This window comes from Watersipora subatra, chromosome 2 (assembly GCF_963576615.1).
Source record: "Watersipora subatra chromosome 2, tzWatSuba1.1, whole genome shotgun sequence".
NCBI lineage: Eukaryota > Metazoa > Bryozoa > Gymnolaemata > Cheilostomatida > Watersiporidae > Watersipora > Watersipora subatra.
In genome coordinates, this window is record NC_088709.1 from 12,585,427 (window position 1) to 12,598,476 (window position 13,050).

At 35.9% G+C, this 13,050-nt stretch overlaps 1 protein-coding gene across 1 annotated transcript; it reads right to left on the reverse strand.

The window, feature by feature from the left end:
- Positions 1-250: 250 nt before the first annotated feature.
- On the reverse strand, positions 251-5,786 carry LOC137387959 (alpha-(1,3)-fucosyltransferase 7-like). The gene is made up of 3 exons (XM_068074476.1): positions 4,610-5,786; positions 415-510; positions 251-312 (listed from the first exon to the last, which is right to left on the reverse strand). Exons 1-3 carry the CDS (start codon positions 5,784-5,786, stop codon positions 251-253), a joined length of 1,335 nt encoding a protein of 444 aa, XP_067930577.1.
- Between the last annotated feature and the right edge of the window lie 7,264 nt (positions 5,787-13,050).

The following is a 13,050-nucleotide window of genomic DNA, read 5'->3' on the forward strand; positions in this document are numbered from 1 at the left end:
TGGATATGCCATCTGCCGTTTCCTAAGGCATAACACATCACTAGATCTTACACTACTGATAAAATACACCACACAATGGAGTGGATCTGGCTTTATATTAATACGAAAGTATTGATCTGCAACTAGCAGGATCCTGATGACACCGTCTGATGGACGCACCAATCCTCCATTGTTTTGTAGCTCGAGTAAAGTATAGAGATGTCGGTACTGGATACTTGACTTAGTGGTAACCATCGACTGATGGCCAATGTCACGACAGCACTTTAGTTAGCTTTTGCACAATGTAGCCAGCTATATAGACTATACTGTTACCTATAACAGAAATTTGACATCTGAAATCATTGAGTTCCACAAACTGATCAACTTTTGGAGTAGCCTGTATGATGAGAATCTCGTTTTGAGCAGTAACATTACCTGTCTTACCAGCATCTGATTTTGCACCACATTTGCTGATAAGCTTGCAAAAGGTAGCCTTGAACTGAGTAACAGTAGGATTATTATTCCAACCACCTAAACAAAAGCATCAATTATAACAATTACATAAAATCAACAAAAATGAATGTCTTATTCACATAAACATAGTACCCTTAATATACAACAATACAACTAATAAATTAAGCGAAAATAAAACAGCTCAAAATGCTACCATATCGCTATGTAAAATGAAAATGTGGCAATTTTCACTGAAGTCATTTACACCCATCTTAGGCATAAAGCTTAAAGGTTGACTTGCAACAAAATTCACATTACAGTTATTTGGTATCAACAGATTCACCATGTTTTATTCTGTTGTGTTGTAGGTGCCAAATATGTGGAAATGTGATGACAAGCTCTCGAAAGCTCAAAAACAAAAAGCCGCCGTAGATTGGAATCTGTTTATCTATCTGACGTAGTCATTACATTTTGGTTAAACTACTTAAGTTGAACAACCTTGCAGCACTATGCTTGACAATATGGTTTTAAATTCCATCATTGAAAAGCATCGTTCAATATTGAAAAATATTACCTTTAAATGACTTCAGTCGAACGTTTTAACCTGTTGTCAAAACATGGATCATTGAACTGTTCATTGCAGATAAGTGCCCAAGGATCAGGCTTATTCATTCTTCTGCAGTTGTGATACCATTGTAAATAACGAGAGTTCTCAGTTTCTTTGTTTGAAAATCTAAAAATTAAAATGAAACTGTAGTAGTTAGTTAGCCACAGTAGTAATAACAATAGTATTATTACTCTTATTTCCTTACTGCTAACTATATCTAGGTACAACAATAAGTAATATTATAAGCAATACAAACATTTTTTTTAATTTTTCTAAATATAAATGTTTAGAAATAACGTAATGGTTTGTACTTTCAAAATATTAATATAAAAAATTCCAAGTTTAAATAATAAAAGTCCCTCGTTCTGAAAGAAGAACATTTCACTCACTAACTTATAAATTTATGTAATCCCCGACAAAATACAGTCAAACTCGTACACTCAATAGTTACACTGATCGACTCTCACTCACCCAGTGACTAGTGTAGTAGAACTACTGTAACTAGTGGCAGCACTAACTAGTAGTAGCACAACTAGTAGTAGTCGTAGACTAGTGAAACTTGTGAAATGACTCACTTGTGAAATGTCATGCTCTTTCCTTTGAAAGTCCATTCTGCGGTTTTTGCAGTTCATGGAATAGCAACAGCACTGTCCACCTACACACCCTTCTCTCTCTTACACAAATTATTAGTAGTAATCTCAGTAGTCTGTTCCTTTGATTTAGCGGTGTATTCGTGATCTTCCATAGCTGTTAAAAATGAAATTAGATTTCTTTCTCACGTTGAATACAATGAAATTTACTAAAACGGTAACTGAAAATCACAGGTGTCCTTTAGCGGGAATATTGCCGAAGCCGAGACCGGGCCGTAGTCTACACACACAAAAAAACAACAAAGGTCCACGTAGTTCTGAGCAAAAACAAAAGTATCCATCCAAATATCTCACCAATCCGATGAGCAGCACACACAAAAACTAAACCAATCGACAGCGCCACCCATCATGTCAAAATATTCCAAGTTTCAAGCCATGTCTTGCACAACTCATCTTATGGTTTGTCAAAACTTGTCCCAAAATCCTTATTAATTTGAGACTGTCTAATATCCGTTTTAGAAATGGTCGCCGCTAGCCTAACCTAACGTTCTGATTCAACATCTTGGTAACTATCGGGGCATTGCTGAGTTCTCTTGATCTTTTTGAGTCCCTCTTAAGTTTTGTTTACAATAGCGTTAACCTGATTTTGATTGGTTTTTGCATGCTTAAGAAAGATTCATAAAGATCAGGAGCACTCAGCAATGCCCCGATAGTTACTAAGATGTTGAATCAGAACGTTAGGCTAGGCTAGTGGCAACCATTTCTAAAACGGATATTGGACAGTCTCAAATTAATAGGGACTTTGGGACAAGTTTTGACAAACCATAAGGTGAGTTGTGCAAGACATGACTTGAAACTTGGAATATTTTGACATGATGGGTGGCTCAGTCGATTGGTTTAGTTTTTGTGTGTGCTGCTCATCGAATTGGTGAGATATTTGGATGGATACTTTTGTTTTTGCTCAGAACTACGTAGACCTTTGTTGTTTTTTGCGTGTGTAGACTACGGCCCGGTCTCGGCTTCGGCAATATCCCCGCTAAAGGACACCTGTGCTGAAAATGGTGTCGGCCGGATTTTCGTACTCGCAAATGACCTCTGCCATTTCAGGGGTTTTGAGTTCAATGGTTCCTACAGTGTATGTGTGTGTGCGCATGTGTGCTCATGTTTGTGTATGCGCGCATGTATGTGAATGTGTGATTGTCTCATTGCATGCGTGTGTCAATTTGTCTATATAACAATTATGCGTGGTGATATTTTTGGCTAACTTCATTCAAACTTTATTTGCATATGCTCCATGCCTTCAATACGCTCATCAAAAGTGTTCATTTCAAAACTTCATATAGTTCTTGAGAACCTGCCTCTTAAACAGTGATTTAATTAGAAACTCCTGAATGTGCTTTCCCATGCATTCAGAACAGTTGAGGTTAACAACCTTGAGTTAAAAATACTTTTCTACAGTGATACTAGTAATAGTCAATATAATGTACAGTGATACTAGTAATAGTCAATATAAAGTACAGTGATACTAGTATTAATCATTATAAAGTACAGTGATACTAGTAATAATCATTATAAAGTACAGTGATACTAGTAAATAGTCATTATAAAGTTCATTCATAGTTATTTATATAGTTGTAGATATATAGTCACCAATAGTAACAACACACGTCTCTAGATTACTCCTAGACAGCTGCCTTTTAGAACCATCGTCTCAAACTAAAACTAATTGCTAAAAACAATCTAGAAAGACCAGTAAGCAACTATTGTTTTTAGTGCCTGTGTTAAAATGGAACTGTTTTTACTCGGGTTTCATAGAATAATATGAATTAGAAAAAAAATTTCTACCAAATTAAAATATTTTTTGGTGGCTTTTATTAAATTTTTAGTAGACTAGTACTCGTCTCTTAAAGCGAGTTTTCACATTTCTTTTACCAAGTCAAATTATTAACCCTTCTCGTGTCATCATGTTGTATGCAAAAATGTTTGGCACTTTGTATTGGCAATTTCTGGCATAGTTGTATTCACTCTCATAAGTCCTTTGTTGTTCTTGCAACATTACACATTGCAACATTGATAAGAAAATCATATGAAATTCAGGATTTATTAATTACAGGCCATTACTAGTCACCATTGTTTAGTAGTGAAACAACAGAAAGATGTTTTAATAGACACACTTTGTAATTTGTTGCTTTTCTAACTCTGCCCTAAGTATTATTGATGATTACATTTTATTAAATTTGAGAGACCAATCAAGAACTGAGGGAGCTGAATGCACGATGATAAATGTGCAAAAGAAGGTTATGATTATGAACAGCATAATGATTTCTACAGATCAACGTTTGTATTATTTTTTTATTTTGATTCCGTATTCTTTGAATGCTTCTAGTATATTAAGTAATTAAAGTTTTATCTGGTTTGACAAAAATATGGCGACTTCTAAGCAATTATGGAAGTTAGGGAGCTAAAACAAAGTCAAAATCTCAATAATGTGTAGCCATATATAGCTAACTGATCACAATAGTTTATTTGGATTGAAGACTTAGAGTTATTACCCGCTAGACTGAGTACCTTTATAATACTTGGGCTAATCTGAGAGATATTGTCTACAGTTCCATTTGCTTTAGCTACAAACTTATTACATTTGACCTGAATTATGATTTGTTAAATGAATTACAGCTGACATATTATTACAACTTATTGATAAAGTGTTCAATGAATACCTTCTAACATATGATATCATCTGTACTTAAATAACAACATTGCTTCTGCTGGTAACATGCTTTAAATATAAAACTCATACAAATACACCTACAAAATTATCAAAGGTATTGCAAATTACTATTGAAGAAAGAATTTTTGACTTAGATATTTGAGATATTTTATGTAAAAAGACTGCTCAAATAGATATACCCAAAAAATAATGTTACCGCCAAAAGTAGCTGCTTATTAAGTGACACATTCCTGTTTGACAAGTTCCTACAGTGTCTCTGGTCATTCCACTCGTCTGCAAAGAGGTGACTCTGGGCAGTTTGAAGTGTCTCAGGATGATTGATACTTTCACAAAGACTACAAACAGACTTCTTGTTGGTTTCTCTGGTTACTGTGTAGCTGTGGCGCCACTCATGGTACCTGTTATAGGCAGCGTCATCATTCATTAGATATTGGAGATATTTTCCTAAAGCTTCCATTGATGAGAAGTTGTAGGCGTGAATAAATGAATTAGGAGGTGCAACATCAGTATACTCTTCAATTGATAAACCACCGAAAGCTACAGGAATAAAATAACCTTTGTTTTCTAAAGTCTTCCAAAACTTTTCTGTTATGTAGTCTTTGCATAAAGAATTCTCAAACGCTAAGTAAAACCGATATTGTGAGAGCACCTTCTCTTCACATGTAATATCACCTTTTCTTTGACAAGGCCTTTGATTAGTGCAGCTTCCGAATATGTCTCCATTCACATATGTTAAAAGAAGCCTCATAACCTCTAGTCTATTATACTGATGAGAGTCACAGTTTGAGACGTAAGCATACGCCCCTTTTGTCTTATGTTTAGCATAGTCAACAATACCATCTGAAGTATTGTCAGCCTTTTGTTTCATAAAGCCATAAGGAAAGTGGGCAGGAATGGAATCTGGTGAGTAGGTCATGCTTCCATTAAATGAGTTGATGACTTCGTTGAATCTGTTGTGAGAGAAAGCTGGTGATTCCATGCTGAAAACAAACCAGAGTTGTCGCTGCCGTACTGTAGCCGGAACTTGCAGCGTTATCTGTTCATAATTAGGACCAAAAATGAGAGCATCAGCTTGCTGAGCATAACTGATGCTATTTAAACTGTGTCTGAATACACAATTTGAATATTGACAAGTTTCAAAGTTCAACATCTCAGTCAACAATAATCCACTTCGATCAATACTCAGTATTAGCTTCATCTCTTCTGCCCTCACTACTCTCGCAAAGCTTTTTGATTGGGTTTTCATTGTATTCCTCTCCTTCATCACTTCAGTTGTATTCCGTGTAGAGAATATTTCACTTTCTTGCTGCTGATGGTTCTTTACTAAATCCTTATACATGTAGTTGATAGTATGTCTATGTAATACAGCAGCAAGGCAGATGAAGAGTATTACAGCGATACAGAATCTTTTCAACAACTGATCCATTGTAGACAACTCTCATACAGCTTTACCTGTAAAGGCAATTTTTCAAGTCTTTACTATGATGTGAGTGATTGCTGTCTATCAGTGCATTCGTTGATCCATCTGTTCAAAGCTATGATAAAACATTGTACTGAACTCAAACCCGCTCAAACTCTTATCTTATCAGTAGCCTACCTGGTACACTATTACCTGCACCTATCAACCACCTTCCAACATTAAAGAATGATTATCATCATCAGAGATTAATTATGTACATAAAAGTAGTTATTCTCTCGTGTCAAATACACTCACTGCCTATCCGCAGCCTGATTAGATAAGTAGCCTAGCATGCTGTCACTGGTGTCACTTTTCTTACATTCTAGTTACTCTGATGTATAGTGGACTTATCAGATAAATTTATACAGTCAATGTTTGTTGTGAACAGATGAACCTCAAATTTTTGTTAGTCAATTTTAAGATTGTCATGTGAGCCACAATTTAGGACACTAGCAGATGTTTTAAGGAAGCTATAACTACATTTATGGTGCATGTGGCAAACGAGACTTGGTTTGGGTCACTTGCTTGTTCCACATAAAGTGAAACTGTTAAAGGGGTGAAAAATAATAAAACTTGGCAATTATTAAAGTTTCAAGTTCAAAGATAAAAGTTAAGGAATTTATTTGTTCTTTTGTAAAAAATGAGCAGATCCTTTTAGTCACTCACAAAAAGAGGAGTACATCACTGTCATTGTTGTTTGGTTGTTTTTTAGAATAACCTTTACTTCTAAATTTAAGAAAAAGCTTTTCTTCAGCTACTTTTACCTTCATCGGTCATACTCACCTATTACCAAGATAAGAAAGCTATATAATATCTTTATTTTACGTAAAACATCATTTCCTTTTTTATCTTATGAAGTATATGCAAGTATCCGGTATTTAAAACATGTTTATTTTCATAACGTTTCAAATTATTTTCAGCTTTTGAATGCATAAGTATATTTAGTTCTTTCAAGTGGAATTACTTGTAATTCAAGTCAACCTATTGATCGATTGATACACTAGCTCGATCAGAGACAATATTAACCTTGTATTTTAATTTTTAACTATATGTACTCGGCATTGACAGAACCCAAATTTATTAAATATATGTAACTATCGTTACAGTAATACATGTAGAATAACAGATGTAAATAGTGGAAACATCTACAGCATTACTTTTAGGTTGACTATTTAATAAATATATTATTTCTAGATATTTTTTTGTTTAACTCATGTTTTGCATACATTTATTTGTACAGGTTGTAGTCTTGTATAAAAGTCAATATAATCTATTGATGAGTGTCTTGTACTTATACACTATTACATATTATACGTACTTATGAAGTGATATTTTATATTAAACAAACCTTGACTCACCTGAACACCATCTTGTGTTATAGAGCAGTAAGTTTATAGTTTCTAATTCTACACACTTTGATTTTAGAAAAAAGTTCTCTTACTGCACTCTTAAGTACTGGAGTTGCGAGACCTTTAGGAGTGGTATGAGTTACAATCATAGGGCTAACAACAGCTCTATGTACTGGCTGGTTTATTCTATAAACCAGCCAGTACATAGTTCTATATTTTCTATATTTATAATTTCTAATTCTACACACTTTGACTTTAGGAAAAGGTTGCCTAAGAGTAACATTGATAAACAGATTAGCCATTTATTACATTTGTTTATTAAATTTCTCATTAGGTTTAGAATTAAGTTGACCTGATTTTATTATCAAGTAAAATCAAAGCTTTTAGCTTGTATCTTACATAACTATTCCTATTTAATTTGAAGTTCTTTAAATCGAGCTTTTGCTTTTATTAATTTTGAGTTGATATTTGAGTTGATAATTATAAATTGAATTAGTTTAGATTTCAATGAATTTAATGTTAAAAAAATTTATGTCAGTTTTTATTTTCACCATTTTTAACTCTAAATGCATACATCACCATGCCTTTTTATGTATCTATAATATAGGAAATGGCAAGTTAGTAGTACTAGTAATAGTAGTAATAGTGGTGGCAATATTAGTAGTAATAATAGTAGTAATAATAGTACAGGGCACCCTCAGGAGTAACCTGTCTTGACAAACTGTTGTTTTGCAAAGTTGTCCCCGTCGAGCGAAGTGAGCAAAACTACAGCTTGTCATAATACGCACTGCACCTGATGCATCAGTTGCACTGAAAGGGAGTTGTTCTCTTCCGTCTTTGCGGCTTGGCTGGGATGTTTTGTCGGTCGCTCCATTGGTAATCATAACGGATTTTATTGAAAAAAAGGATAAAAACATTTAATCAGAGACTAGTCTCTGCGGTAAACTTTAGTAGAACTTGAGAACTTAGGCAGCAACGGCAACTAAACGTGTTGTTATTTGTGCGCTCAGTCCGTTTTATTTGTATTTTTGTACCAGTCATTTTTATTTGTTCTAAAGTAAATTCAGTTTTATTGCTGGCTTTTTATTGCTGGCTCACTCATTGTTTTCAGTTAATTAGATTATAAATAGATAAGTTATATGGATGCCAAAATTCAATTACCATGGCTTCTGCTACAGAAGTTCAACATTAGCCAGATCAGGTCGTTACAGTATGACTTTTTGCAACCTGCAACCTTTTTGCAAAGATATGTTAATGTCAACGTTTTTATCTCATTTTTTTCTACATAAATGTTTGAGCTAATTCCATAGATATAGTAAACCCTAGATATGCAAATAATCAAAACAAGTGAGGCCTATAATTAGCATGACGCTATGTCATGGTGATGTGTAAAGTGAATCAGCTGTTTTATGAACTCCTATTGACTTAACACCTAAAACTGCTCAATGTTTCCATATTTTGTGCATGTGAGACTGCATATTTTATTGATCTACTATATAAATGGCAATCGTTGTCTGTGTGTGTGCGTGCGTGTGTGCGTGCGTGCGTGCGTGCGTGCGTGCGTGCGTGCGTGCGTGCGTGCGTGTGTGTGTGTGTGTGTGTGTGTGTGTGTGTGCGTGTCCGCCTTATAGAACACCGTACTTTTCGTACTATTAGCCGCGACTAGGTATCTAGGGCGCATTAACGGGAATCTCCGGTTAGTGCGCCTCTATACATAACCTATTCATCATTTTCAGTTTTCACAAACAAATGACGTCATATTCTGTTAGTTATCTCCGCCTCTTTCCAGTGCCCAACGGCACCGTTCCGTTTTAAACAGCAAAGCTGCTGCCGTGTTAAAAAGCACCGTCCTGAGTTCTGCGGCTTATACAAAGGTGCCCATACAGCTATACAAATGTACTAATTAAATTGAATAAATTAACGAGTATTAATTTACATGTAATTAATCTTTACTGCCAACGTGTACCGAGAAGGTCATGTGAACGTTTGTTTCTTGGGGCCACTGGAAAAAATGCTGTTCTCACCTACTACATTTATACATCAGGTGAGTATTTTAAAAGGTGAGTACTTCTCATTCAATGTTGTATTGTATATGAATTGCCACACCTCCGCTACTTAAAACGTTGGATTTGCAACCGTTCGGGATAGTAAGCATGTTCATTTCCTTCGGCAGCTGACTTACTTTTACTTTTTTCCAGCTACGAGTACCACAGAACTACAGCTACTGAAGAACTTGCACGGGCACTCCAAGCGTTGCTATAGGCGACGGTGAAAAGAAAGCGAGCTACGTATTTTACAAAAAAGCACACCATCTCATTCACTTTTAGAAACGCTTGAATCTGTGCAATGCCTTCCAAAAAGCCTACTGCCCAAACGTAAGAACAGATTGATTCCCTTAGAGAAAAAGACCGAATTTTTAAAGCAGCAGAGCAAACACAGTTACGCCCACAATGAAACAGAACTGCTACTGCAGCTGCTACAAGCGCGGAAACTACAGAGCAAACACAGCTACGCCTACAACGAAACAAAATAGCAGCTGCTAGAAGAGCAGAAACCGCCGAACAAACACAGGTACATCGAGAGCAGGCCAGAATAGATGCTGCAGTCGCTAGAAGTGCAGGGACTACTGAAACAACCCCTATCAGCAACTCAAATGGCTCAGAGCAGCCGCTACAGCGGCCAGACGTGCAGAAACCTCTGAGCGGATGCAGCGGCGGCAAGAACATGGTGCATTAGCTACAACAGCTGCTCGGCGAGCTGAATTTTTAGAGCAGATGAAACGGAAACAACAGCAAGATGCACTAACTACAGCAGCTGCTACCAGGCGCTGTGTATGGGCAGAAAACCTCGCACTTGACTACAGTCCTGCAACACAGTATAGGGCCAAATTTTTCTGTGGGACAAATGTCCAAAAATGCTCCAGATATAATACCTTATGTTGGACAGGTGAGAGGCCATATATGGGGTTTATGTAGTATATTCTATTGATAATAAATTTCATCGACACAACCACATTATTGCTGCACTGTTTGTATATACCATGTCAAAACACAGGCTATAGACAAAGAACTGGTGAGTCATGATTAGTGTTTTTAAACATGTGGAAGTCTCAATTCATTAAACGCTAGCAATAGCTTAGCATTGCAAAAGCAAAATATTTTCTAGAATTTCTCAAAATAAAAATGTAAAACTTTTCAATACTGCTAGTTTGAAGAACTTCAGTTTGCCTAGCAATGTCAATTTCATTATCAGTTCTGTGTACAAAATTACGACAACACCGATTTGAGTGGTTCGAGACTGATGCATTGTAGACTAGCTGTAGAACACATTGCATATTTTTATTGGTCTCACCAACATTATTGACATGTATGTCTGCATATGTGTATGCAGTCTGATCAGCACAAAAATTTCAGTAGATTGCATATTTGGAGTTGTTTTACAGTATGAAAGACAACTCTCAATAAAACTATTGCTTCACCTAAATCTGTTCCCGAACACGGGTAACGCAGCTAGTAACATATAAAACTGACTTTGAATGAGAAAGGCAAGAATTTTAGACACATGGTAATGAATAATACTAACGATTTAGAAGCTTCTATGTCATTGATAATACAAAGAATGATCAAATAGAAATTAAACTAATAACAAACTAATGAATCAAATGAGATTTAGAAGCAGTTGTCTGCAGATGGCATTTTTCAAATTCTTGATGACATCTGTCAAAAAGCCAGGCTGGCACTCTACTGTTTCAGACCCTGATCGGATAGTGTTTGATTTTGGCAATGTAAATTGTGTCCGCAGGTATTCATAAGCTTTGGGAGAATAATAGAACAATGTTATACGAAACTTTTTTACCTTTCCGCTGTAAGTCGTTTTAGTCTTTCTAGCTTTGTTTGTGGTTTCATTTGACAATAATTCTTCTAGACATCCATTCATCGATGTAAGCTCTATATTGTTAAGTTTATTGTCCTTTTTCAGTATTGTGATCAAATTATTTTGAATCCTATTCCTCTGCTCTAATCGATTCTTCTTTTTAATATTGCGATACCTGTGACAGCAGGCTGCTTAGGTCTACCACCACATCGGCAGCTCGTTGTCGAGGCTGTAGGTGTGTCCTGATTGTCAGAAGCTGCAGGTTGCTCATCGTCATGGATATTAGTATCACCAGGGGTAGTATTTTCAGGGTCAGGTATTTTGGTGCTGGCTGTTGTCTGAGATGTTCATGCACATTTCGGAGGCTTTCTGTTCTTATGGTCAGTGTCCGTCTTTTCACAGCTTTTGGCTGAAGGTAGGATGGATACATGAGCTGTAAATATTGTAGCTATTGCGTCAGATTTTAGCATTGGTTTTCTTCCAATACCTGGTGGAACCTTGTAGCAGTCTTTCTGAAAATATCTACTGCATAATACAGAGCTTGATGTTGGAGTCCAATCCTGTCTTCGCACCGTCTTTACCCAAGCTTTACGGGTTTCAGCTCATTTCTCGTTTGGAAAGCAGTGAAACGCCAGATCTAGGCATTTCTCAGGATTGCTTGAACATCCATAGGCACAGCACCAGCTGCGGCTTGACTTTTCTTAGCCTGAACATTAACAATGCATACATGTAGTAGAATGAATATCATTACATTACTTAGAATATGACAAAAAAGGCATTTGATCAATCATGCCAAGCTAGATTACAACCCTATCAGCTGAGAGACGAGTTTGTAATATATGTTGTTGTAATCAGTCTAGACACATTTTCTTTTATAGTCCCAAGAATTTATTCACTTTACTTCAGAATAATCGTAGAAAAGTTTGTTCGTTGTTATGAGACCATGATAAGACAAGTAAGTTCAGTTGAGTTGGTAAGGTAGTTGGTTTGTTTCCAGTAGTAACTTACAACGTGAACCAATGGTATAGTACATGTGCAAAGGTTAAGTTTACCGATTGTTTAAAATTTTTATTGTGGGTTCACATACCAGGGGTAAGTTATTAGAGTTAGAGTTATTAAACAGTGTAATAAAGTCAATAAACTCAAAAAAACTTTGACAGTGAGAGAATGTTTAATTTGAAACAAAATGTCTCAATGGTTACTTGAAAACTAGTTTTGTAGTCAAGTTTTATAATTTCAACTTTCCATCAAAGAATCAAGATCCTGTCTTCATGTTCTACAAAATCTACTAGTTCTCCATTCAGAGAATCATTGTTCGACAAGTCAATAAGGTCTGATGACAAAGCTTCATCAAATTAGGAATGGTCAGAGGTAGGAGTAGCAGAGTAGGAGTAGCAAAACATTTAGGAGTTTAGTTTATGTTTAACCTTTCATTGACGAGTCAAGAACCCCTCTTCATGTATCACAAAGTCTATTTTTTCACCATTCAGAGAACCATTTGTAGACAAGCCAATAAGGTCTGGTGACAAACTTTTACCAAATGAGGAATTGTCAATTGTCACTGGACCCACGAGACCTTTAGGAGTGGTATGAGTTACAATCATAGGGCTGACAACAGCTCTATGTACTGGCTGGTTTATTCTCAAAGTTGGGCTGACTTCAACCATTTTATTATCTTTAGCGTTCTTTTGTCAAGGTGAATCATATTGCATGGGAGAAAAAGATGTTGATTCTTTAAAACTCTTTTCTTGCGAATTATCAGCGATCCATTCATCTAAATCCGTGATCATTTTTCTGTGCATTTTTTTCTGTGTATTTTTGTAGTTTTTCTGAATGTATTCAAAGATGAATCACCCCAAACTGCCTATGAATTGTTGATATGTTACAACTTGCATCAGTGCTGAAAGAGAGTATATCGATTAGAGTACAGTCGTATACCTCGTTATAAGTGTCCTGACATACGAGAAGTTGGAGATATGAGCATAATTCTGAGCGTATTTTGGCCTTGT

What these genes read in the sequence shown, in the direction of transcription:
- LOC137387959 (XM_068074476.1), bottom strand. Translation starts at nt 5,786, where the DNA reads ATGGATCAGTTGTTGAAAAGATTCTGTATCGCTGTAATACTCTTCATC. An exon ending in GTGGAATGACCAGAGACACT is followed by an intron (nt 511 to 4,609) that starts GTAGGAACTTGT and finishes GCTTTTGTTTAG; the next exon opens with GTGGTTGGAATAATAATCCT. An exon ending in ATCAGATGCTGGTAAGACAG is followed by an intron (nt 313 to 414) that starts GTAATGTTACTG and finishes TTTCTGTTATAG; the next exon opens with GTAACAGTATAGTCTATATA.